At 33.2% G+C, this 27,662-nt stretch overlaps 1 protein-coding gene across 1 annotated transcript in view; it reads right to left on the minus strand.

Moving 5' to 3' along the window:
* Nucleotides 1–27,662, minus strand: part of LOC123258433 (uncharacterized protein DDB_G0287625-like) — a 54,281-nt gene that overhangs the window by 1,826 nt on the left and 24,793 nt on the right. Inside the window, exons 2-8 of the mRNA XM_044718434.1 lie at nucleotides 3,619–3,717; nucleotides 3,345–3,479; nucleotides 3,012–3,080; nucleotides 2,518–2,613; nucleotides 1,534–1,638; nucleotides 670–774; nucleotides 240–335 (exon numbers count right to left, since the gene is read on the minus strand). Of these exons, the coding sequence (XP_044574369.1) occupies nucleotides 240–335; nucleotides 670–774; nucleotides 1,534–1,638; nucleotides 2,518–2,590 (379 nt within the window). The 5' untranslated portion in view covers nucleotides 2,591–2,613; nucleotides 3,012–3,080; nucleotides 3,345–3,479; nucleotides 3,619–3,717. The remainder of the gene's footprint in view (nucleotides 1–239; nucleotides 336–669; nucleotides 775–1,533; nucleotides 1,639–2,517; nucleotides 2,614–3,011; nucleotides 3,081–3,344; nucleotides 3,480–3,618; nucleotides 3,718–27,662) is intronic.

Here is a 27,662-nt window from a genome sequence, read left to right on the forward strand (position 1 = left end):
AATTAATTTTTTTTCATAATATTATTTATTTATAAAAATCAAAGGCACTGTTAAATATTCGTAAATTTTAGTATCATAAAAAATCCCTGATTAAAAAAAAATATTGAGGAATATTGGTTTCCTAGCCCATTTAATATTTTTCGATACTTTATCTTTTTGTCTTAATACTTTCTTTTTATTCTGCTTAGGAGAAATGATTAAACGTAGAATTTATTAAGATTATCTGAAGATTCACTCACCAGTTTCCGTTTCTGGATGTTCCGGATTTGTCGTTTCAGTTGAAACGTTACTACCATTGCTGATTTCATTCATCAACTCTGGATTTTGAGTCTTGCCTGGAAAATATATACATATAAATGACTTTGATCGCAATTTTTAAAATCAATTTTCCATTTATACTGAATATTATAATATTATTCATCTAAAAATTTTCAATTCATCATAAAAAAAAAAACAAAAAAAAATTTCACGTGTCAAAACTAAAGATTTGAAAACTAATAAATTAAAAAAAATTTTTTCTTACTTCTAATCTTATTTCTGAGTACAGTGAATATTATTTATTTATGAGAATCGAAAGCACTGTTAAATATTTGTTAATTTTAGTATCATGAAAATTAGAAAAAATAATTATACGGAAAATTTATTAAAACTATCTGAAGATGTACTCACTAGTTTCTGTCGCTGGTTGTTTGCGGATTGTCGATATCTTGGGAACAGGTGGCACGTTACCACGATTATTGATTTTCTTCAACGATCTCTGATTATGAGTCTTGGCTGGAAAATATATACATATTAATCATTTTGATCGCAATTTTAAAAATTAAGTTTACATTTATACTGAATATTATAATATTATTAATCTGAAATTTTTCAATTTTTATAATATTTCTTATTTGAAAAATTATAGGAAGAAAAAAAAATGAAATTGAAACGACATTTAAAATTTTTTTTTTTTTATTTCTTTTAACTTCTGATTGAACTGATGAAGAAAATAAAAAATTGTCCATCACCTCATAATTTCAGTAACATTTCTTAAATAAAATAATACTATTTGATCTCCGTATATTTTTTGAAGTTTGTTATTAGAAAACTTATCATAAAAAAAAAACAAAAAAAAATTTCACGTGTTAAATATTTGAAAAGTAATAAATTAAAAAGAATTTTTTCTAACTTCTTATCTAATTTCTGAGTAAAGTGAAAAATAGTTGAACGTCTTTTACTTTTAGTATTTGATTGATGAAAATTTTTAGCCTTTTTTGTTGCAAAAAATTCATGATACTGAAATCGATCCAAACTTTAAAATTTTTAGAAACTTCATAATGATTCAAATATTACAAATTGATTTTTGGAAAATTTTCACTTATAATTTTTGTTGATTTGTGAATGTAAATTTTTTTAATTAATTTCTTTCATGATATTATTTATTTATGAAAATCGAAAGCACTGTTAAGTATTTCTTAATTTTTGTATCATAAAAATTAGAAAAAATAATTATACGAAAAATTTATTAAAACTATCTGAAGATTCACTCACCAGTTTCCGTCGCTGGTTGTTTGCGGATTGTCGATATCTTCGGAACAGGTGGCACGTTACCACGATTATTGATTTTCTTCAACGATCTCTGATTATGAGTCTTGGCTGGAAAATATATACATATTAATCATTTTGATCGCAATTTAAAAAATTAAGTTTACATTTATACTGAATATTATAATATTATTTATCTGAAAATTTTCAATTTTTATAATATTTCTTATTTGAAAAATTATAGGAAGAAAAAAAAAAGAAATTGAAACGACATTTAAAAAATTTTTTTTTTAATTTCTTTTAAGCTTTGATTGAACTGATGAAGAAAATAAAAAATTGTTCATCACCTCATAATTTCAGTAACATTTCTTAAATAAAATAATACTATTTGATCTCCGTATATTTTTTGAAGTTTGTTATTAAAAAACTTATCATAAAAAAAAACAAAAAAAAAATTTCACGTGTTAAAGATTTGAAAACTAATAAATTAAAACAAATTTTTTCTAACTTCTAATCTAATTTCTGATTAAAGTGAAAAATAGTTGAACGTCTGTTACTTTTAGTATTACTTGAAAAAAAAAATTCAATTTGCTGATTGACGAGAATTTTTACCCTTTTTTGTTGAAAAAATTCATGATACTGAAATCAATCCAAACTTTAAAATTTTTAGAAACTTCATAATAATTCAAATATTACAAATTGATTTTCGGAAAATTTCCAATTATAAGTTTTGTTAATTTGTAAAATTAGTATTTTTTAATTAATTTTTTTTCATATTATTCATTTATAAAAATCGAAAGCACTGTTAAATATTCGTTAATTTTAGTATCATAAAAATTTCCTTATTAAAAAAAAATATTGAGATAAAGAAAAAAGTATTAAGGAATATTGGTTTTCTAGTCCATTTAATATTTTTCAATACTTATTCATTCTGGTTAGGAAAAATGATTATACGAAGAATTTATTAAGATTATCTGAAGATTCACTCACCAGTTTCCGTCTCTGGATGTTCCGGAGTTGTCGTTTCAGTTGAAACGTTACTACCATTACTGACTTCTTTCATCGACTCTTCATTTTGAGTCTTGGCTGGAAAATATATACATATAAATGATTTTGATCGCAATTTTTAAAATCAATTTGCCATTTATACTAAATATTATAATATTATTAATCTAAAAATTTTCATTGTTCATTATATCTTATTCAAATTAGCAGACATTTGACAATTTTTATGATATCTCTTATTTGAAAAATTATAGCAGAAAAAAAAATGGAATTAAAATTAGACATTTAAAAAAATTTTTTTTTTTATTTTTTTAAACCTCTGATTGGACTGATGAAGAAAATTAAAAATTGTTGATCACCTCATAATTTTAGTAACATTTTTTAAATGAAATAATACTATTTGATCTCCGCCTTTTTTTGTTGAAAAAATTTATGACACTGAGATCAATCCAAATTTTAAAATTTCAAGATTCACTCACTAGTTTCCGTCTCTGCTTGTTTTGGAGTTGTCGATTCATTTATTACAGGGGGAACGTTATTACCATTATCTGTAAAAAAAATTTTTTTAGTTAGTGCTGTGGAATATGTGTTTTTTTAAACTTTTTTTTTATTTTTTTTTTTTATTTCTTATTAATTATTACGTTTTAAAGTTTTTTTTTTACAGTTTCGAGAATTTGTGGTTTGAATCAATAGTTAAATTTTACTCAATTATGTAATGTAAATCAATCATAATTTGAAAATGGACTCACGACCGTTCATTTACAAATTTTTAATATTTAGTAAATGACGTCATAATATGAACAGTAAATTACCTGAATCAACAATTGATTTTGATGACTTTGGGACTGCTGGCTCTTTTATTTTGTTGTCATTTATTTTACGTTTTTTGGCCGTCTTTTTGTCTTTCTTTTCAGTATTCTGCTGCGGTCTTTTATTCTGAGTCTTGACTGCAAAATATAAACGTATGAATTATTGTAATCGCAATTTATAAAATAAATTTCAATATTATAATTAATATTTCACGGATTTTATTTTAGTTTTGTGCTTAGAAAATTACGGCTTTTTTTACTATAAAAATTTGATTACCTTCAGGCGCTCCATTGTCAGCAGTCTTCCGTTGTTTAGAAATATTATTGACAAGAGGCGTTCTATGCCGAGATACAGGTCCAATTTCTTCTTTTAAATCTAAAGAATATTTGAATATTATGATTTTATCAAAGAAATTAATTTTGTAGACTTATATCATTATCAAATTTGCGATAAACATTAAATTAGCTGACATCTGGAAATTTCAATCTTTTTCATTGAAAAAATTATCAAAAAAAAAAATTAAAAGAAAAATTATTGCAGAAAATTTGAAAAATTATACGTGCAATTTTTTTAAAGCACTTTTTTAATTATAATTTGATTGTTGAAAAAAATCAAAAAATATTGAACGTCGGCTAATTTTAGTATCATAAATTAGCGTACATGTAACAATTTTAATAATTTCTTTTATCGAAAAAATTTCTATAAATAAATATGAAAGTAAAACTAGTTCACGTATGAAATTAAAAAAAAATTTTAACTTCAAATTAAATTAATAAAAAAATAATTACAAATTGTTAAACGTCTTTTAATTTTATGACAATGAGGTTATCCGACATCTACAAATTTTTAGAATTTTTTTATTGAAAATTTAAAAAATTATACGTGCAATTTCGTAAAAATATTTTTTTTGTAGTAATTTAATAAAAAAAAGATCCAAAATTTTTGAACGTCAGTTAATTTTAATATCATTTTAATTTAGCATTATTCCTTGATGAAAATTACATTTTTCAGCATCTGACTATTTTTATCATTTTGACACTGCAAAAATTGTGACAAAAAATTATAATAAAAAAATTTCGTCTGTTGAAGATTAGAAAAATTGTAAATCTTTTTTTTGAAAAAATTACAACAGAAAAAAATTTCACAAGTATAACAATTAAAAAGCTATAAGTGCGTCTTGTTAAAAAAAATATATTTTTTTAGTTCACTTCTAATTTATAAAATAGAAAAATACAAAAATCATCAAGCGTTTGCTGTTTTTAATATAATTACTTAGTTTTAACTTACTGTTTCTTCTTAGGCGATCATAACTAGTGTTTGTATAGCGCCGGTCATACATTCTTATATTCTTAAGATTTGCTCTATACATACTCTTCTCTTTTTATTATTATTACTGTATATTTTATAAAAAAATTAATTAAGAGCTATTTTTTTTTTAATAAAATATACGTAAAATTTCATAAATGCTTAGTTGTCGGTTAGGCAATAGTCAACAGTCAACTAAGTGGAAACAATAGGCACAAGTACGTATACGACGCGCAGTTCAATTTTAGAGGGAAGGGATACGGCGTTCTGCCGTTGTTTGGTTGGGTGCACGTGCCTGTACTACAATGAAAACAAAATAAGCGTGTATTCATATCAGTCGACATAGCCGCCATAGTGAATTGCGGTGAAAAAATGTTTAATCTCAGGAGAATTTTTTTATAGAACCCCAACATGTTTATGTATTTTTTTATTTAGTTCAAAATAATAAAAATATTTAAAAGAAAATAAAAATCGTTGATAATAATCAAATGACACTGAAGTTGAACGACATTTGGAATTTTTTTAGAATTTTTTAGCAATGAAAATATTTTGAAAAAAAATTTAATAAAAAAAAAAGACCATTCGGCAGCCGAAATGGAAGTAGATTTCATCATGAATAGAAAAAAATATAACGAAGATTGTATACAGAACTAGGGCTTTTAACTTATATGCAATCGACAAAAATATATATCGACGGACAAATACTAAAACTAGTGCAATAGCAAATTTCATAATTGGCATAGGGGAATGGGGCATAATTTTGAGACTACACATATGATATGGTATTCACATTAAAGCTTATTTAAAGAGCTTTCGGATGCAATTTACAGAATTGCAATAAGTTATCCCATTCAAAAGTTATTCAAGTTCGAAAGTGAAGAAATATGAATTTTTATGATTTTCAAAATTTTGAAATCCTGGTATATCGAAATTACTTGACCGATTAAGCTCATCTTCGAACTTGACTTTGGTATTTATCTGTAGAATAAGTATGTTGAGTTTGGTAGAGATCCGTTGTAAATTGGCGACGCTATCGTTCTGACAAGCCGCGTTATATCCCATTTATATATAAATATATATATATATATATATATATATATATATATATAGCTATATATATATATATATATATATATATATATAAATACATACATATATAAACTTTTGAACCATATGCATTTTCTGAATTCGCTTGACGAGCTGAGTCGAAATATAGCAAAATTTTTCGAAAGTTCCGTCATGAGGACCAATGCAATAGTTAGATTTCTATGAAATCTACTAAAAATTTCATAATTGGCATAGGGAAATGGGGCATAATTTTGAGACTACACATATGACATGGTACTCACATTAAAGCTTATTTAAAGAGCTTTCGGATGCAATTTACAGAATTGCAATAAGTTATCCCATTCAAAAGTTATTCGAGTTCGAAAGTGAAAAAATATGAATTTTTATGATTTTCAAAATTTTGAAATCCTGGTATTTCTAAATTACTTGACCGATTAAGCTCATCTTCGAACTTGACTTTGGTATTCATCTGTAGAATAAGTATGTTGAGTTTGGTAGAGATCCGTTGTAAATTGGCGACGCTATCGTCCTGACAAGCCGCGTTATATCCCATATATATATAAATATATATATATATATATATATATATATATATATATATATATATATATATATATATATATATATATATAAATACATACATATATAAACTTTTGAACCATATGCATTTTCTGAATTCGCTTGACGAGCTGAGTCGAAATATAGCAAAATTTTTCAAAAGTTCCGTCATGAGGACCAATGCAATAGTTAGATTTCTATGAAATCTACTAAAAATTCCACATGAGAAAATTAAAAAAAATTCTGGGTGAAAATTTTTAGCAGCATTTTTTTATTGTTATTGAGCTTGTTACAAAAATTAAAAAAATTTACAGTTGTCAGCTAACTTCAGTATCATTTAATCAACAGAGAACAGAACCGCAATATACATAGGATATTATGATAGTTGAACAATAGAGCTTTGGGTTCAAAATAAAATTATATTAATAATTATTATTATAAGAAGTTAGAATTTGTCCGATGAGACACGGGGCATGGGTTTATGCATTATCTTACACTCGTGCAAATATTTTACACGCATGTGAGCACGGATACAGTGTATGATAGACCCGTACCCAGTGCCTCATCGGACGAATTCTCACACTTATTATTATAATGATAACATTAATAATAATAATAAAAAAGCACTATTCGGCCACACCTGAAATGTATACCGTCAACACTCCTGTATTTCACTCGCCCGTACAGGATCATTCTGTGTACTTGATTCGTCCTTATCCATAAGAGCTGTGTAAAATCGTCAAATACGGAGAAAGAATGTAATCAAATACAGATAGCGTCGACTGTAGGTAGATTTTTTGTTTAATTATTAGAAAAAAAAAAAAAACGTTGTTAAAAGACAATAATGTCCTAAAATTGATAGTTTTTTATATTTTTATAAATAAAAATTTATGTGTAAATTACGAGACCGACTACAACAAAGAGATGTTCATAGACATCTATCTGAAAAATTAGATTTGTAACTTATGAAAGTCATTTGTTGACTAAAACTAAAAATTGATTTATTCTTAATTTTTTTTTAATTTTCTCAACTAAGAAATTAATGGGGGAAATACGTGTACAGGCTTAAAAAAATTCAATTGTTTTTTTTTTTATAAATCGCTTATAAAACTATTCAAAAATATAGATTCAAAATTTCAAGTAAACATTCCTATTCGTTCAAAAGTTATAAGCGATTTAGTAATAACTTTAATACTATTTTATATTCACTTTTTCTGTCACTTTTTTTTCAAACGCGTTTTTCTCGAAACGAGTTTTTTCAAAACTGTGTGCAGTCTAGCTCAAAGAGTTTTAAACCAATCATCTTGTGATATGGCTTATAATTTTCTTTATACAATTACCTTGAATATGAACGGTCAATCGAAAGCGATATTTTTATTTCAACTACTTTTTTAATGATAAACAATGTGTGAAAAAGTCTTAAAAAATCACGACTTAATTTCACAGCCCTCTAAAAAATGCAAATTTTTACTTTTTTTTTTTTAAATTGAGGTTCATCTCGAAGATACACATATAAATGAAGTAATTTTTGTGTGCCATCGATTTCAAATAAAAATTGTGGCTTCCATACTGCACATAGACTGCTAAGTCGGAGGACACAATGACACGAGTTACGGCAAATGGACGCATATGAAAATATTTGGCGCGAAAAAATCTATATGTACAAAATCTAAAAATTTTGAAAAATTTTTCAGAAATTTTTTATGACCAAAAATAATTTTTGGAAAGCTGAATCATCGGAATTTCTCAAAAACTTGTTATTTTCATTTATTTTCAATTATTTATATGTACATTTGTTCGAATTGCGTTTTTTGTGCTGGGAGCTTTGGTTCAAAATAATTCCTTAAAAAATAATTTTATTCTTTAATAAAAAATTGTACATACAGTTTTTCAATTAATACACATGTACATTTTTTCATTTTTCTGAAATTTGAATATTTTCTGAGATATCCGCATCCAAAAATTTTAAAAAATTTTTGGATACGGATATGAATTTGAAAAAAAATTTTTTCTGGAAAAAACAAAAAAGTACTTATGTATTTATTATCAAAGAACTGTATGTACATTTTTTTTCTTTGTAGTTTTTCCATTTTTTTCAAAAATATTTAAAATTAAAAAATGTTTTTTTTAATTTTTGTCGAATAAAAATTAAAAAAAAAATTTTTTTCGTTCAAATGAAATATGTACCTACTTATTTCTTAAAAAATTGTCATGTACGTTTCATAAAAACACTAATAATGCCTAATATCCATTAATAATTATAAATAATATTAGTTTTTAAATTCTTAATTTAAAGAATCTACAGAGTGTGCCATACAACTACTTATTATTGCATATACACTTCTAACAAAAATTAAGGGACCAAAATTTTTGCTCCGAAAAGGTCGCACTTTTAATTAAAATGAAAATAAATTTGCGGTCAATGAAAATCGTTGAGAAAATGAGTCACTACATTTTTGTATTTTCTGTACGTTTATTGGTTGCTGAAATATCGATAATCAAAGACAAAATGATCATTTTCCATTTTAACAGCGATATCTCAGCGAGAAATGCTTGTATTGACGTCTTTATAAAAAAGCAAATTGAAGCTAAACAAACAAGTTGTCTGATCCATGAAGAGGTTCATTAAAAAAAATTTTTTCCGAGCCCGTAAACTAAAAGAAAAAAAAACTAAAAACATTTTGAAAATTTTTTTCTCGGTGTTTTTTTTTAACATTACTCGAAAATAAATGAAAAACAAAAATTTTGGAACTTAGATCCTAAAACTAAACACTTAGAGCTACAATTTCCTTTTTTTATTTACCGTACGACCATTTTTCGATAAATTACAGCCTGTTAAAATTCCCCCTCAAAATTTCGATATTTTTCTTGGTCCTTAATTTTTGTGAGAAGTGTATATGCAATAACAAGTAGTTCTATGGCACACTCTGTGGATTCTTTTAATTAAGAATTTAAAAACTAATATTATTTATAATTATCAATGGATATTAGGAATTATTAGTGCTGATATCTTTGAAAATATTCAAATTTCAGAAAAATGAAAATTTTTAGAAAAACTGTATGTACAATTTTTTATTAAAGAATAAAATTATTTTTTAAGGAGTAATTTTGAACCAAAGCTCCCAGCACAAAAACGCAATTCAAACAAATGTACCTATAAATTTTTGAAAATAAATGAAAATAACAAGTTTTTGAGAAATTCGGATGATTCAGAACTTTTTGAGAGCTTTCCAAAAATTATTTTTGGTCATAAAAAATTTCTGAAAAATTTTTCAAAATTTAAAAATTTTGTACATATAGATTTTTTCGCGCCAAATAATTTCATATGCGTCCATTTGCCGTAACTCCATTCCTACTCGAGATATCCGTAACTAAAAATTATTTTTGTCGGCTATGTGCTAACTTAAGGGTCATAAAAAATACTCATAACTATATGTATAAAATAACCTGATACTTTCAATAAATAATATTAATTTTTTATACCTTAAAAACATTAATGAAAATCAGCATGAAAACGGCCTTGTACACGTATTTCATCCCTTAATTGAAAAATGTATTAGAAGTCGACAAATAATATCTTAAATTAAAAATAATCATATGAATTTTAAAATAAATTTAATAGATTGAAGCTAACTCTTACGGCTTGAAAATTATTTAAAGAAAAAGGGCTGAAATACGTTTAAAGAAAAATTTTTTTTTAATTTTAAAATAACGGAGTTAACTAAAAAAAATTATCAAAACTAGACGAGTAATAGTTTAAGGGAGGTATTTAAATGAAATTTAAAATGGATTCAATAGATTGCGTCTATCTTTTACATGTTGAAAATTATTTTCATAAAACATACAAAATTCTAAATTTCTTAGAAGCAAAAAAAAATTTTTAACACCCACAACTTGTAAACTACTCGGCCGATTTTGATTATCTTCGAACATCATCTTGGTATTGATCCACAGAATAAGCCCACTAAATTTCATAAAGATCGGTTGAATATAGCCCACAGAAATTAGCCAAATCGGCTGTGCCAATTGGAAATAGATCAAAAAGGGAACTCTAGTGCTGAACTGATATCGGCTTCCCAAGCACAGTAACAAGCAGTTCCCCCTCTACCATTAGTCCGGGTAGTGAACGTGCTCGCTTTATCGAAAATCTACTCGTGTTCAACTCGCTATTATTTGACCCCAATCAAAAATTAATTTTTTTCAAAATAGCCAAGTTTTTTGCAATTAAATTCTAAATTTTTTAGAGTAGGTGCGAGTGCTGTAGTAAATTTAGTTTCGGAGATATTGGCTCCCAAAAAAGCGGTTTTTTGATTTTTAAAAATCTAATTTTTGAAATCAAAGTTTTGAAAAATATTAAAAATATTCCTTTTATTCCCAGAAATATGTGGAAAAAATAGAAAATGAAATCGATTGATTTTTCAGCTTACTAGCTCAATTTGTTTATAAATCTTCGATTGTTAATAATTAATAAACTAACAGTCCGACGGGAATTTACCCATAAGCAAAATTGTAGATTTTTTCAGCTCTACAAATTTTATGTGAAAACTTAACCTGCCAGATTAATAGTTTCAGAGATATTTAATTTTTAATTTACGTTTTTTTTTGTTTGCCTATTATTCATAAACAAATTGAGACCGCCATTAGATACTTGTTAGAATTTCATATAAACCTACTTGATATCGAAATTTTAAAGAATTATAATTTTTCGATCTATTTCTAGTTGGCACAGCCAAACTGGGTAAAACTGACTAATTTCTGTGGGTTAGTACTGTGAGCGCAATTTTGCTGACATGGCGCGTTACATCACGTATATGAGTGATTCTCTGTAAGGATGTTTTTCGCTGTTTCAGGCATTTTTTTATTATATAGAAAAATTGTTATTTTGTTACTAAAAAAAATTTATTACGAAAGTGAAAAAAACATTTCTATTTGGAGCATTGAAAACTAAAATGAAATAAATTTTGGTTTTTTTGCTATAAATTCGTAAACCACAAAAATATCAGTCCCCTAGGCTGTGTCCCATTCACAAAATTAAAATTTTAAGATTAAATTTTAAATTATTCGTCAATAATATATAATTTGGTCCATAATCCCAGTCAGCATCCAAGTCAGAAAGATTTCAGTATGAAGTCTTTTAAAAAACTTCTTATAGAAGTCCTAATGTGACGTCTTAAGGAGCTTTTTTTTACGAGGTCAGAACTAAGAGCTCTTAATGAACTCATAAGTTTGGAGTCAATTTTCTGACATCTAACTGAGTCCCTTTTTTGGACTTCTTTTTGAGTTGCGTATAATGAGCTTATAGACATTATAAACAAAAACACAAATTTCTTTTTAATATAAAGCTGTCAAAATCTTATTCATTTTTCATTTATTACTTTCCTGATTGAGAAATTAAATTGAAAATGATTAAAAATAATTTGAATTAAATGATTTAAAACAATTTGAATAGATTAATATATAGATATACACTTGGCATAGGTTAACTCATTTCTCTTAATTCAGGTTCATTAAATTTTTAAAAAATTTTAAATTATATTATGAAGTAATAGGCAATAATATTACAATCTGGTTCGTAATCAAACTAATTTCGATAGAATAATAAAATTGGATTCTAATCTGAAAAAATTATGTGAACTTTCTGTTTAACCGATAGAAAAAACATTCAATAGAAATTTATATGAGGAGTTGCGCCTTCGGGCTTGATCGCTCCAACTCGTGTAAATTCGTGTCACACCATGGCTGTCGCTCATGCGCGCCCTGGTTAGCGGGAGAGAAGCCGGCTCGCGTGGCGGGCGGAAAGCAGTTGTGCTTGGACGCTTGTACTAGTACGACTACTCTGAGTCTATCGTTTTCTGATTTATCACGTATAATACGCATTTACTTTAACACTTAAAATTTTCATTAAATATTATTAATTTCATTAATTTCAATTACCAATTAAATTCTCGAATCATTAAATTTCATTAGTAATTATTCAGTGAGTTAAATAAATCAAAATTAATAAGTGACGCTACGCGGTTATTACGCGCCATATTGAGAAAGGATTGCATCAGCCACGCGGCTTTAGTCAATCCATAGTTAATACGCAATACTTATAATAAATTACATTAAATTCATCGTTCGACATTTAACCATCATTCTATCAAATCAAATTTCATCAATTATTCAATTCTGACGTCAAATTATCTAATTAGTTCCTACACTAATAATTATAATCTATCAGTATTTACACTGACGTTGTACGTCGATTAATTAGTATTGCACTATCAATCGACTCTAGTTAACTTAAAAGTTAGCGTCAATTCACGAATTCTGAATTAATACATTTTGCGTTTCTAAAAAGGTTGAGCTCACCTCGTGTTGATTGCGACGGCAATTTACACATAGTCTTATTCGCACTACACGCTTTGCGTTCTTACTTGTACATTTTTTCATTCGAGGAGGTTTTTTCTCAGTGCAACTGAGTTTTCCTCCTCTGGGGATAAATAAATCTTCATTTTATTCCCCTACAAATCGACGCACAATTTATTTAATATCCTAATCTCAAATTAACTATAAATTTTAAAACAAATACGGAAATTATCCTAAGTGGATAGTTTTCGACAAAACACTTTCTACATTTAAGGAGTAGTTTGCATGTATCAATTTTAAACATTTTATTCGAATTTAACGATATCTTATAACTATATACTGTAACGGGGTGGTTAGCCCTGTCCAATTGGTCACCCCTTTCCTCTTTGAAAAGGGCGCCACTGGGATTTTATACTCGGTGTCCCAGAAACCGGGGAGCATGAGAAGGAAAGATCGGGTCGTGAGAAGTTGAGAAAGGCTGAAAAATTAATACTGAGAAACAATTATTAACAATTAACAATTCAATTATTTATTTAATATAAACAATTTAATTTTAACAAAATTCCTTAATAATATTACCCTTAAAATTAACTTATCAATTACTTAATTGTGAGGACCTCTCACCTACGCAGGCACTTGCCAAAACTTACAACTAAATATCCTTAAATTCTTTCAACTATAGATCATTACGCATCTAGATTCCTAAATTCTAAATTTAATCATAGACCATTACGCATCTAGATTCCTAATTTCTAAATTTAATCATAGACCATCACGCATCTAGATTCTTAATTTCTTAAACCCTCGTCCAACTGACGGAATAACAAACAACATATTTTACCCAATAAAAACTTCTTAATTATTCAATTATCTGAACTAATTTCACATAAACAACCTCGTCTACCTGACGGAATACCATATAATCTTACTAAATTCCATATAAAATCATCCACCGGACGTTAACTTCATTTCTCAAATTTTCTTAAATAAAATTTTAACCAATTTTCCTTAAATAAATTTAATCTCCAGATTAACTAAATTTACCAAATTCACCAAATTTTCTTATCGAATTTATCTAATAAATTATCCTTAAATTCAATCAATTATTTAATAATTGATTTAGCACTTTTCTAACTTAAACAATTCAATTACATTTATCCACCGGCCTAAATTTAATTTTCCAAAACTTTACAATACTATCATAATCTACTAAATTTTACGCCAACACTTGTTTACTGCAAATAAATTTTACTACATTACATAATCGCTAAATTTCAGTACTAGTTCACTTACTAAATTTTCTACTAATATTTTCAATTAATAAATTCTACTGAACTCATTACAGGATTTACTAATTTTAATCTTCCTAAACAAAATTCTAAACATCAACTATTCGAATCCTAAGCGTCTCAATACAACTCTTAACTACATACATTCTAGAATGACCTTCACTGACTTAATTACGCATTTTCATTTCTTATTCAAATTTACTTTTCTTTATATCTCGAAAATTCTTAACTAAAATTAATTTATCATAGCCAACAGGCCTATAATAAATTACTTATAAATTCTCTACAGTAAATTCACAAATAAACTATTAATCTCATTCTTTTAAAATAAATATCCAATAACAAAAACTAGCTAAATGACCTTGGCGCATGAATTTCTAAAGTACAAAACTTGCTAATATAAAAATGACCGCTCGAGAAATTAATTTTAATTATTTCAGCCTCTTAATTAAATTAATAATCAATTTTGGCCTAAATTAATCGAAAATACCTGGAGACTCAATTATTGTTTTATCCCACGACGACTGATACTCCGGTCCAACTTGGCTGGCTCCGCCGCTTGGCGTCTTGTCGTCTCAAACCACTATGTTAGCTTCCGGTCAGGGCTTGTCTAATTCCAAATACCGTAATAAACTCCTCAGTAGTTGCTTTCTATCGTCGGCGTTCAAAACTGCACTCTCTTGACTTATCTAATCTCAACAAGGTCACTGATTCACAAAAGGCAAAAGGCCACTGGCTTCCAGAAGGGAAAAAGCCTCGATGTTTTTCGTGCTCGCTCTTTTATAACCCTCAGCTCAGGCTCTCGAACTTTCTTATTGTTACGCCCCGCTTCATTTTCCGGGAACAGTAGTGGGGAATCTTGATTAGCACGCCCGGTGACAAGTCGAAACTCTTGTCAAAAATCGAAAAGTAAGGGAAAACCCTTACCTACCGTGCGTCAATTATCGGGGTCGATAATGACCCCGGGAAGTTCGATTTTCCCTGTTACAATACTTATTAATTATTGTTGAATTTTTAATATTCATTAATTTATCTATTAGATTTTATATTGTGAAAAGTAAACAAAATTTATATAGACTATTTAAAAAAATATTACAGGTAGACTTTTGAATATTTTTTAGTATATAAATATTCGTAAAAGTTACTTTTTCTCTATCGATACAGAGTATCAAATAGAATAAATAATATAGACAATGATCGCAACATTTCATCACTATATAAACTTAGCTTATAAGAATAATGAGATATGTAACGACATATCGTTTGAACAGCGTAGAGGGTTAGGTATCGATCTAGCACGCGCGCGACTCGGGTTCGAATCTTAGTTACGGCAATTGCGATTTTCACTTTCTCTCTTTAAACCGACAATATTAGGTCTAACTAAAATAATAAACATTCGAAATCAGCATCGGTGCTTCATGGAACTCTGAATTATTTTTCATAATTTACTTTTATTATTATTATTATTATTAATATTATTTTTGTTGTGTACTTATTATTGTTATCATTATAATAGCGTATAGAGATCAAAAATCATTCATTTGTGCGAGTTCAGAAAAAAGAGCTCTTTAAGAGCTCGTTTTGATGAGTTCTTAAAGTCTACAATAAGCGGCGCATTCGACCTCTTCAGAAGGTCTTAAAGACGTCTTTTAGACGTAGACTCTGACGTCAAAATCAGAAATCTGAGCTCATTCGGAATAACTTAATACGTCATTTTGCTATCTGGGATGTTTATGATCTTAATTAGTTAACTAACAATCTTCTTTAATAAAAAGTACCGAAAATTAATTTGTTTCATTAAATTCATTAAACCAAAGGTTGTTTCAGGCATTTTAAGATCAGTCCCCTGCCAGAAGTTGAAAGCAAAAAAAAAATCCACCGTGTTATTTTACTTTTTGTAAGGTTTATAAGGATCTAACTAGCCTTAAATTAATAACCATAGGGCTGTTAGCGCTTTAACGCCATTTTATTTTGAAAAAATTAACAAAAACTATAAAATAAATTAGGAAAACGGTTGACCCTGAAGGCCATCCCTGCAACTTCCCGCCAATCCTATACCTAAACGCTTGAAATTGGACTTGTGACGTTTTTGAACTCTCCGAGCTCAAAAAAAATAGCTTTTGTATGCTTTTCAGCTCTTCGAGCTGAAAAGTTTGATAGAAGTTTCATAAACCACTACTTTTTGAATTTTCAAATGGCAATAACTTTTGAATGAATGAACCGATTTTCACGCGGTTGGTGGCATTCAACGCAGTTTTTTAAGCTTCATGAAAAATCTTTAAATTTAAATTGATAGACGAAAAATTTCGCAGTGATTCCGAAAAAACACTTTTTTCGGACTGGAGGCGATCGACGTGGTTTTTTGATGTTAAGAGCTGATTAGTTTTTGGAATTGATCGGTAAAGCCGTTTAAAAGTTATTCCAAAAAAACCCCATTTGAAAAAATTTTTTTTGTACTTTTCTTACGATTTCTCAAAATCTACCCGTCCGAATCGTTCCAAAGTATACTCAAAATCTAAGTTCAGTCAAGCCCTTACGAATGGCACCAACCGCGATCAAATCGGTCAAGCCGTTCAAAAGTTATGAGAGGTTTACAAACATCCACACACACACACACACACACACACACACACACACACACACACACACACACACACACACACACACACACAACCCTGGACGCGATCAACCTGGTTGTCGGTATAGCCAAAGACGCAATCGCCGGTACCAGATGGAAGGGGGGAACGAAGAAATATTGCCTGGTGGCAACTTTAGACATAAAAAATGCCTTTAACTCCGCCAAATGGGATTGCATCATGCAAGCCCTTCAAGAGATGAACGTATCAGGATACCTACGAAGGATAGTCGCTAGCTACTTCACAGATAGAGTCCTGAGATATGACACGAAGAATGGTCCAAAGGAGTATGATGTTATTGGAGGTGTACCGCAGGGTTCTGTTCTCGGTCCACTTCTCTGGAATGTCATGTACAACGGATTGCTGAGACTGAAACTACCAAGAAACGTCAAACTGGTAGCGTACGCGGACGACGTAGCCGTAGTAATAGTCGCCAAGCATCTTGATGAGATAAAACATATGTTCGCTATCACCTTTGAGCGAATTAACCAGTGGATGGACACAGTAAATTTACAACTGGCTAAACAGAAGACCGAGGCTGTACTTATCACTAGCAGAAAAGTGGTGGAAACGATCAATCTAAACGTCGGAGACCAAGAAATCACATCCCAACCATTCATTCGATATCTGGGAGTGATGCTCGATGCCCGACTTAACTTTAAACAACAAGTTGAACACGTGACCACCAAAGCATCAGCAGTAGTAGCCAACCTAGTACGATTGATGCCCAACATCGGTGGCCCGAAGCAGACAAGGAGGTCATTGCTATCATCAGTAGTTACATCGGTCCTCACATATGGTATATCCATTTGGGCCGACGCACTTGAGATCCAAGAATCATGGAGGAAAGCATGTCCAGTTTACCGACTGAGCGCGCTAAGAGTAGCCAGCGCCTTTCGAACAATATCAGAGGAAGCAGTGTGTGTCATTTCCGGAACTTTGCCGCTCAGAGTCCTAGCTGAGGAAAGGCGTAACCTTTACCAACGAAAGAGGACAACCGCACAAAGTGCCGAGGAACTCAGAGCTAAAGAACGGCAGAACAGCATCGCGCGATGGCAATCGCAGTGGGACGCCGCGACAACAGGGAGATGGACACACCGTCTCATACCAAGGATTGACGTTTGGCTTAACCGGAATCACGGCGAGGCCAACTACTATCTGACCCAGATGTTGTCAGGACACGGCTGTTTCCGGGAGTACCTTTATCGCTTTAAGCACGATGATTGCCCAGAGTGTCCGTCTTGCCCAAGAGTTGCTGAAAATGCGGAGCACATTTTCTTTGAGTGCCCTCGTTTTAACCCACAGCGTGATGAGTTAGAGAAGATCCTGAACAAGAAAATCACACCAGAGTCAATAGTAAAAGAAATGCTGTCATCCGAAGCTGCCTGGAACGCCACAAGCACGTTTACCACCGAAGTGCTTACAGAGCTGCGTTCCATTGAAAGAAAAAGGGCAAATGACAGAAACTAGAAGGAAGGAAAAATAACACCTTAGCCACCAGAAGGAATAGCAGTAGCTAGATCCTCCTCTCACGAAGTAATGCCTGACGGCGGTTTCCATGAGGGATTAGAGGAAAGAAGAAAAGGGGTTTAGGGTTTAGTGGGTAGGGGCGTTAGCGTCGAGTTTTAGTATGACGCTGCGTCGAGTCGCCACATATCCAGGCCGAACAGCTAAGCCTGGAATCCGTAAGAAGGATTCCCCCCCCTAAGATAAACACACACACACACACACACACACACACACACACACACACACACACACACACACACACATACATACATACATACATACATACAGACGTATACAGACGTACGGTTACAGTACAGAGGATGGATACCTCAGTGCCGGCGAGAGAAGGCGTGCAAACGGGCCTAAACTTGTCGTTATCAAGCGACCGTTTGAACAGTGGAGTAGACCCCATGGCTCTGCTGTCTAGCAATGCTAGCAAGGTTACAGGGAGTACGAAATCAGCCCAGATGGCAGAGAACGGACAGCTGAGCAACATTCCTTCAAAAAGTGGAGGACCTTTTGCTCCTGCCTCTAATCAAACCCACCGAGGAAGAATGAACTCTCTACCGACCGTCACCGGCCAACAGTCACCAATGGAGAGGCTCGGCAACAAGATTGATGAGTTAGCCGACTTCATAAAAGACAAAAAGAATCTCCACCATGAGATCAGAAAATTGGTTTCGTCTATTAGTACGGCATATAGGCTGGCCAACAAATCACCAACGAAGTCGGCGTCAACGACTCAAACATCTCCGAGTCTGAACAAAAAATCACAGCCACCTCTGACCACTCCTAAGAAATTACCACAGCAAGGAGATGGCAACAAGAAGAGGCCGCTGTCCACGCCCAGCCCTTCCTCAGATATTGACAAGCCAGCACAGAAAAAGACAGCCCGGGATGATACCTGGACCAAAGTGACTCGGCAAAACAAGAAAAAGAAAGAACAGGAGCCAGTGACTCAAACTGCTACAGCCCAAGACCAGCCAAACAGCGGTGGCTCCAAGAAACCAAGGAGGAAGAAGACAAGAACTAAAGCTGTCCTAGTCCAACCAGCTGAAGGGCGAACATACGCCGATCTCCTGAAGGAAATCAAGGCCAAGGTAAGCCCTGTCGAGACGGGCGTAGACATAAGGTCTATTAAAAGACGAAACACGGAGGCGTTCTCCTTGAAATGGCTCGAAAGTCCGAAGACAGCAAGGCATTCACCGATGCAGTAAGGGCAGCCACTGCAAACATCGGCACAGTCAAGACGCTAACACTAACAACAACGATCGAGATCCTCGACTTAGATGAAATCTCTACCGAGAGCGAAGTCCGTGAAGCACTCAAACGTGAATTCACTGACAACCTGGAGGTCAAACGGGTAAATTCGACAAAACCCACACCACGAGGTAATCGGGCAGCCTTCTGCGAACTAGACGAGCCCAATGCGATTAAGGCCCTTGACAAGGCCCGTATACGGATCGGTTTGGTGAACTGTCGTATACGCCCAGTAGTAAAAGTAACACGTTGTTTTAAATGTCTTGGTTATGGACACCAAACACGTCAGTGTGCGGGACCAGACAGAAGCAGGTGCTGCTACAAATGTGGCGGAGAGAACCACAAGGCCGTAAACTGCACGGAGAAGTTAAAATGCTTCCTTTGTGCTTCGGACAAAGATGCCCAGGATAGTCTATGCCATATTTCTGGCACTGGAGCATGTAAGACATTCCGCAAAGCACTTGCAGAAGCCATGAAAGGTCAGAAATGACACGCATACTACAAGGCAACCTGAATAGGTGCGCCTTGGCGCAAAACCTGCTGCGCCAGCGTGTTTTCGAAGATAAAATTGACGTCTGCTTTATCTGCGAGCAATATCTAAACATCGAAGGTAAAACATGGTTCGCAGACAAAACGGGCACGGCAGCAATTTGGATTGTGAACACAAAGAACGTTACCGTCAACAACAGCGGAGGTGGAGCAGGTTTTGTCTGGATTCAAACCCCCACAACCTACTTCATGAGCGTCTATCTCTCACCTAACGAAGGGATTAGTGTGTTCCGACAGAAACTCGCAAATATAGAAGATGCGGTCACTAAGTTCGACGGCGAAGTTATCGTAGCTGGTGACTTCAATGCTAAATCGGCTGAATGGGGCACTGATTTCTCCGACACCAGAGGCAACGAGGTCGCTGACGTCGTGGCTAGACTCGACCTCATAGTGCTAAATACTGGGAGCACCACGACTTTCAGAAGACCGGGGTACCAAGAGTCCATCCTCGACATTTCGTTGGCGACTCCGAAAATTGCCAACATGATTGAAAACTGGACAGTATCCGAAAAATACAGTGGCAGTGATCACCAGTTCGTGACATTTAACGTTGGATTGGCATCTGCTCCGGTACCACAACACGACCTTTCTAAGCGGAAGTGGAATGTCAGGAAGCTTGATCCAGAGGCACTGCGAGCTTCACTTGCACGGAGCTGGTCTACCCTTCAGAACAACCCGACTCCGGATACTTGCAGCGAGACAGAAAGGACAGTACTAAATACGATGAAGGAGATTTCCGCCGCATGTGACGCCTCTATGCCGCGGTTGAAAAACCGGAGTTTTCGCAGGCCGGCGTACTGGTGGTCAACAGACATAGCGGAACTTCGCAAAATGTGCCATCAACTACGTCGCCGCGCAACGAGAGCCGCCAAACGCTCCCCAAGCCAGGACTTGTATTCAAAAGAGTACAAGCAGGCCAAAAAGATGCTAAATCGAGCCATCAAAGCAAGTAAAGCAAAGTTGTGGAAAGAGATCTGCAACGATCTCGACAATGACATCTGGGGTAAAGCCTACCAAATTGTCGCCAAACGACTTGGAAAGGCTTCACCAGAGGCGCCGAAGTCTCCAGCCTTAATGGATAGCATCGTAGCGGAGCTTTTCCCCAAACACCCGCCGCGGGAGAAGAAACACTACACTAAAAACAACGAAGTAACGCCCTTCACAACTAAGGAACTACAAGACGCGGCCAAGTCACTCAAAACAGGAAAGGCACCTAGACCTGATGGCATCCCGGCATCGGTGATCAAGATTATAGCCCTGGAATACCCAGATTTACTCCTGAACACCTACAACGCATGCTTGGCAACTGGCACCTTTTCCGCGGTCTGGAAACGGCAGAGATTGGTTCTCTTAGACAAAGGTAAGGGAACCCCCATAACACCTTCGTCGTTTAGACCACTCTGTATGCTAGACATTGCTGGAAAACTGCTCGAGAAGCTCATACAAGGGAGACTTCGCGACGACATCGACCGTGCTGGAGGTTTTGCCACCAACCAGCATGGCTTCCGGAAAGGTCATTCGACAGTCGGAGCGATCAAGAAAGTCATAAAGACAGCAACACAAGCATGGTCTGGTAGCCTCAAAGCTCGTAAAGTATGTCTTCTCCTCACGCTAGATGTCAAAAACGCATTTAACAGCGCAAATTGGGGAGACATTTTAGACGCTCTGGAGCACAAGTTTGACGCGGAGCCAGAAAATCTGGCACTAGTCGACAACTACCTTGACGATAGAAAGCTAATAGTGGAAACTACTGAAGGCCCACAAGAATACACCATAACGGCTGGCGTGCCGCAAGGCTCAATAATGGGGCCTGATCTATGGAACGCAGACTACGACGAGCTTCTTGAAATCCCGTTGCCAGAGCAAGTAGAGCTAACAGGCTTTGCAGACGACGTTGCAGCCACTATAGTGGCGGACAGCGTGGAAGAGGCCGAACTGCTAGTTCGGGAAACCATCGACACCGTCGAGACTTGGCTCGATAAGCATCACCTGAAACTCGCCAAACAGAAAACCGAGATGGTCGTTTTGACCCGTCAAAAATGGTTTCCAAAACCATTCGCTATGGACATGGGAGGAACAACGCTGACGTCAACAAGGGCCCTGCGGTATCTAGGGGTAATGATAGACGAGAAACTATCTTTCCGTGAACACCTCGACAGTGCATGCAAGAAAGCCAGCAAGACTGTGTCTAGCCTAGCACGAATTATGACCAACACCATGGGACCAAGAACAAGAAAGAGAAGAGTTCTTCTAGAAGCAGTCCACTCGGTACTGCTTTATGGAGCGGAGATATGGGCAGACATATTAAAGCAGAAGACCTACCGGCGAAAGATCGCAGCAGTACAGCGGCGAGGCGCTCTCAGGGTTGCCTGCGCCTACCGCACAGTTTCCGAAGCGGCTGTATTGGTCATTGCAGGAGCCGCGCCCATCGACCTATTAGCGTTCGAAAGAGCAAAACTCTATGACGCTAAAGACAGTGATGATAACATGAAGGACGCAAGAACGAGGATAAAGGCGGGAACGCAGCAAGAGTGGCAGGACCGATGGACATCGGGAGAGACGGGCAGATGGACGGCGCGCCTGATCCCAAACATCAACGTCTGGCTCTCTCGGAAGCACGGGGATACGGACTTTTTCCTGACCCAGCTATTGACGGGACATGGGCAGTTCAATGCCTATCTTTTCAAGATGGGTTTGCACAGCACACCAACGTGCAAATACTGCCCGGATAAAATCGACGACTCCGAACACACATTCTTCGAGTGTGCTCGATGGAAGGACTACAGAAGAAACACTGAAGAGATCATAGGCACCAGGCTCTCCCCCTCAAGCCTGGTGACCTATATGATCAAACAAGAGGAAAACTGGTCAGCTGTTGCAGTTTATGCACAGCACCTCCTGAAAGACAAAATCGCAGAAAGGGACGAGTAGCCAGGAGTAGGCGTCGTGAGACGCAGCAAGACTGGATTGAAGTAATGCTAACGCGGTTCCAATCCAGTCCTCCCCGTACCATCTAGGGGAGAGGGGAAGAGGAATGTCCTTTTTCGTGCGTAACAATCTCCACAATACCGACGATCGATATCTGCTGGAAGATGGGCGGCATAGTTAACGACACCGGTGTCTTTTGAAGATCTTTTTCGTACCTCTTTATAAAAAAAAAAAAAAAAAATACAGACGTACGGACATCATCGCGGGTATAGTCAGGGAAGCTTCGTAAGACCTTGAAACGTCGAGATTCGATGCAAACTCGATTTTCGTAAAACGGGGTGAAAACAATAAATTTTTTGAACGAAAGAAAACCAAAAAATTGGTTTTTTTTAGAATTACTCTGTAATTTCAGGTTCGATCTTAAAAATTCTGAATGAAGTTTAAAAAACTGCGTTGAATGCTGCCAACCGGCCGAAAATCGGTTCATTCATTCGAAAGCTATTGCAGTTTAAAAATTTAAAAGATAATGGTTCATTAAACTTCTATCAGAAGTATGAGCTAGGAGAGCTGGAAATCACACGAAAATTAAATTTTTGTGCTCGTTGAGCACTACAACGTAGTAGGTGCCATTTTGAGCACTTAAGTGTTAAATTAGCAGGAAGTTACCGGTATGGTCTTCAGGGTCAACTGTTTTCCTAATTGTTGTTATTACTTTTATGAATAACATTTCCTCATTTAATCTGAATTTTTAAACTTAAAAAATTTAATTTAAAAAGGCAAATTTTGAGAACTAATTTTGTTAAAAACATTTCTTTTTTACAGTAAAACGTATATTTGAAAATTAAAAAAAAAATTATTTTAAAACCAAAACCATGTCTGTTTCTATGACAATAAGTAGAATAAGAAAAAAACTATTCCCTCGCAGTTTAGCAACCACGGTGGATCCACGATGGAACCACGATTGTAGTGGACTTACTGTGGAGCCACGGTGGATCCACTGTGGATTTTGTGCCATTTTGCCATTGCAATTTCACCGTGGTTCCACAGTGGTTTTACTGTGGTTTTGTTGTGGATTCATCGTGGATCCATCGTGATTTGGTGGTGGTTCTACTGTGGTTCCACTCATGGCTAAAAATGTAACTATATACTATTGAAATATGTATAAATGAATAGTAAAAAGGTTAAAGTTCTATCTCTTCATTGGTCTTCATAAAAAAAATGCTAAAAACCAGGGCGTCAAACAAGAAGACCCCCTTAAATTTGTAGAGTTGACAGATGAATTCTACATATACTGCCAGATAACAAATTTTCAACTTTTCTTATTAAGGTAGTACCTCCACGAAAAGCATATTTCAAGAAACTTATGGAATTTTTTTTATCGAAAGATAAATATATTAATAATTCAAAAATAAAAATTTTTCAAAAAATTTAAAAACATTTTTCTATTTTAGATCTACTCTAATACAAAAAAAATATTTTACAAGTAGAAGAAATATTAATTTTTAGATATTTTGGTAAAACTTTTTTTTTAACCCAAAATATGACATTTTTCATAATTTGTTTTCAGTTAAAAAATTGACATGCTTCATAATTTTTCTTATCCCAAAAATTAATATTTTTGAAAAAAAAATTATGAAAAACTTTTTTATTTTAGATTTATTCTAAAAAAAAAATATCTATTAAGTAGAAAAAATATTTAATATATATTCATATATATATATATATATATATATATATATATATATATATATATATATATATATAAAATAATATTAACTTTTTCATTTTCATCTGCAACTAAATGAAATTTGCTAATATAATAACTAAATTCGTACTGTTTTTGCACATGCAAATCGATAGAAAATTATGACTTTCTAACTTTCATGTGAACATCATTCATATTGTGTAGAGGTGAAGTACAAGTTGCCAGCACAACACTAGCTACAATTATAACAGGCGATTTCATAAGATCATGTAGGCGGTTTCGTCCCAAATGTGCATGTAATATGGACTCGTTAGTAAGGACTTTTGGTTTTTCTAAATTGGTTACCTACACAATGACTAATATACAAATGAAAGCGCCTAATTTGAAACGTTGATCCGAAATGACTGAAAAATGGCCGCTTAATGTAATGCTGAATGAACATGTTGCGACTATACCTTTTTTTATATACTGATAGAACTATTTAATAGAGATATGTGTTTAACTCTAGACTATGGTCACCTCTTTTTTAGTTTCTCGCTCGCACAATAGCGAGTCTCTATAGGTTGAGTAGTTGTTAGGCGGCGTTACGCTCATTGGGTGACCAGTCTAGGGTTAATTACATATAGTTTATGTAACGAGAGACGCTAAGTATGTATATTAGTTATTGGTAATAGTTTCAATTATAGCTTTATGCACATTTTACCTTAGACCGCTTAAAACGATCAAACGGAAATACAAGCATACACAATATTAAAGTTAACAAAGGATAATGTACTACTGAAAATACAATATCCTACGGTATATAACTATCATGTATTGCTTCGCTAGCATTTTTACTATGCAAAAACGACGTATGTTCCATTTTTTTCCTATTTTCAGAAGTTTAAATAATTCAATGCGTTGAGTATGAACGTTTTATTAAAATTCAAGGCATTACCAAAAACTTACTCTATTTTTCAAATTGTATTCTTTTCTTATATGATTTAAATGTAATCATCATTTTCATGCCCTGACTTTTGAAATGTATCACGGGCAGTCCTATATATTGCATTCAAGTAACAATAATTAATTTTTAAACCTTGCCAACTATTATTAAAATCATTTGAATTCTGGCCAGCTTTAGGATGAGCTGCAATGAAATGATAATTTATTTGGTTCACTAGTGTTAACGGCGTAAGAATCATTTTGAATGGAGGCATACATTTGCGAATGTATTCAATCTTCTCTGATTGTAAATTGACCATAATTGTTTTAATACAAACACCTAACGCATCACTAATTGCGTAGAGTGAACCTTCATTGTCCCAAGAATTTGTGCGAGCGATCATTCGTAAAAATTCATAAACTTTAGGATTTATCAGTATATTCCCTTTTTCGTCTTCAACAGAAATGGCTCCACTGAAAATTACAGGCCCATACTTATCAATATTTTCAAGAATGTGGTTTATTATGAAAACTCTAAGGTTCAGATGATTTTCTTCGCTATTAAATAGTAATTCAGAAAGCGCCCTGTAATAGCAGTTACCATCACCTATGACATTAACTAAAGTAAATAATTCATTTACTAGCTTGTTCCGATTAGCATGAACAAGATCAAATCCTTCCTTACTTATAGGTAATGAAAATGTAGTACTTTTGTTCAAAGTAGGCTTTGAATCTAAACTTCCACCACTTGATTCTATTTCTGAACAAATTTTACTGATCATAATTTTATTGGTTTCCCAAATAAGTATGATATCTCTCAGTTTACTGCAATTATATACTTTCCTCAAAATTTCAGAAACAGAAAGAAATTGTAATTTTTTTACCTCTAATGAAGGGGTACCGATTGTTTTATCTTCAAAAGTTGAGTCATCCATAGTAGAATCAAAAGAAAAATTTGAACAATCTGAAAAATCACATATTTATGATTTCGAGTCGTTTTCAGAAATAATGGAATCTTCATCATCAATTTTATCCGTTGTTGTTAACTGTACATCCAGACTAGCAAGCTGAGGAGTCATTTTCTGCATAGTTTGCAGATTTCTTTTTCTTTTTTTTTCGGCTTGCTTCTCTTTGGCTGCGACAGTATGCGGAGCTTCACGAATTGGCATACTTCGATTAGTTTTGCTATCAACAACTTCATAAATAAAAGCAGAATTATAAAATCTTTCGATTTTTGCTTTCATTTTTCGATTCCAGCAATTTTCATCACGCTCAATATTCTTAGCACTTTTAATCCATTCATCTTTACTTACTGAATAAACCGCAAAGTAACAATATTTCATACCTGTAATATGCAATTGCCCTTGAATATTGTAATACATAGGATGATCTTTATTGATTTGTTCACTTTGTTTAGATGAAAATAAGGTTTTCCAGTTCTTGCAGTTTAGTGCTTCAGTAACACTGATGTTTTCATCATTGGAAACATTGCAAACGATAACGATAGAATTATTATTGGTGATACCATCTGGTCTAGCTAATAAATAAGGATATTCGTCATCTACAGAAAGGCGTAGCCCGCAAGATAAAATTGTATCATGAACTACATGCCTTTCCAAATGTCGTATGGCGTTATCTCTATAACATTCCATAGATCGTAATGTCTCATTGTTAAGCGCAAGGGGTTCATTTAACATATCCGCAACAACTTTTGCAGTAGAGGTAGTTTCCGCCATCCGACATATTTTACCGAAGAAAGTAGCCGAAATCATGTCTTTTTCAAATTTATGAGAAAATCCATAATGTAATGTTTTCGCTGTTTCAGTTTCATACTGCAAACGATTTTTCTGACGATCACGAAGTACTTGGTTATGATTTTCAAAATCTTTCTTCAATGACTCGTCAGATTTGTCGGGTTGATAGGCTGCTGGGCCATAATCCCCATCAGTCCCTTGACAAATTTGCTGATAAGTTTTTTTATTTTTATTATTCTTACGACTCTTGGCATCAACAAATCGGTGGGCCCGATGAAAATTTTGTAAAGCTACAATTGTATATGGAACATCTTTATTAATTGCTTCAAATATTGTCGACAAAGGAGCTCCAGAAGTAGCTTGATCAATAGCTGCCAATATCATTCTCTTCTCAAAATCATCTCTTTGGTACAAGTTGTAGCCTTTATCACAATTATATTGTCGCGTTAGTGAAAAGAACTGTTCGACTATATTAGTGGTTATC

Source organism: Cotesia glomerata, linkage group LG2 (genome assembly GCF_020080835.1).
Source record: "Cotesia glomerata isolate CgM1 linkage group LG2, MPM_Cglom_v2.3, whole genome shotgun sequence".
NCBI lineage: Eukaryota > Metazoa > Arthropoda > Insecta > Hymenoptera > Braconidae > Cotesia > Cotesia glomerata.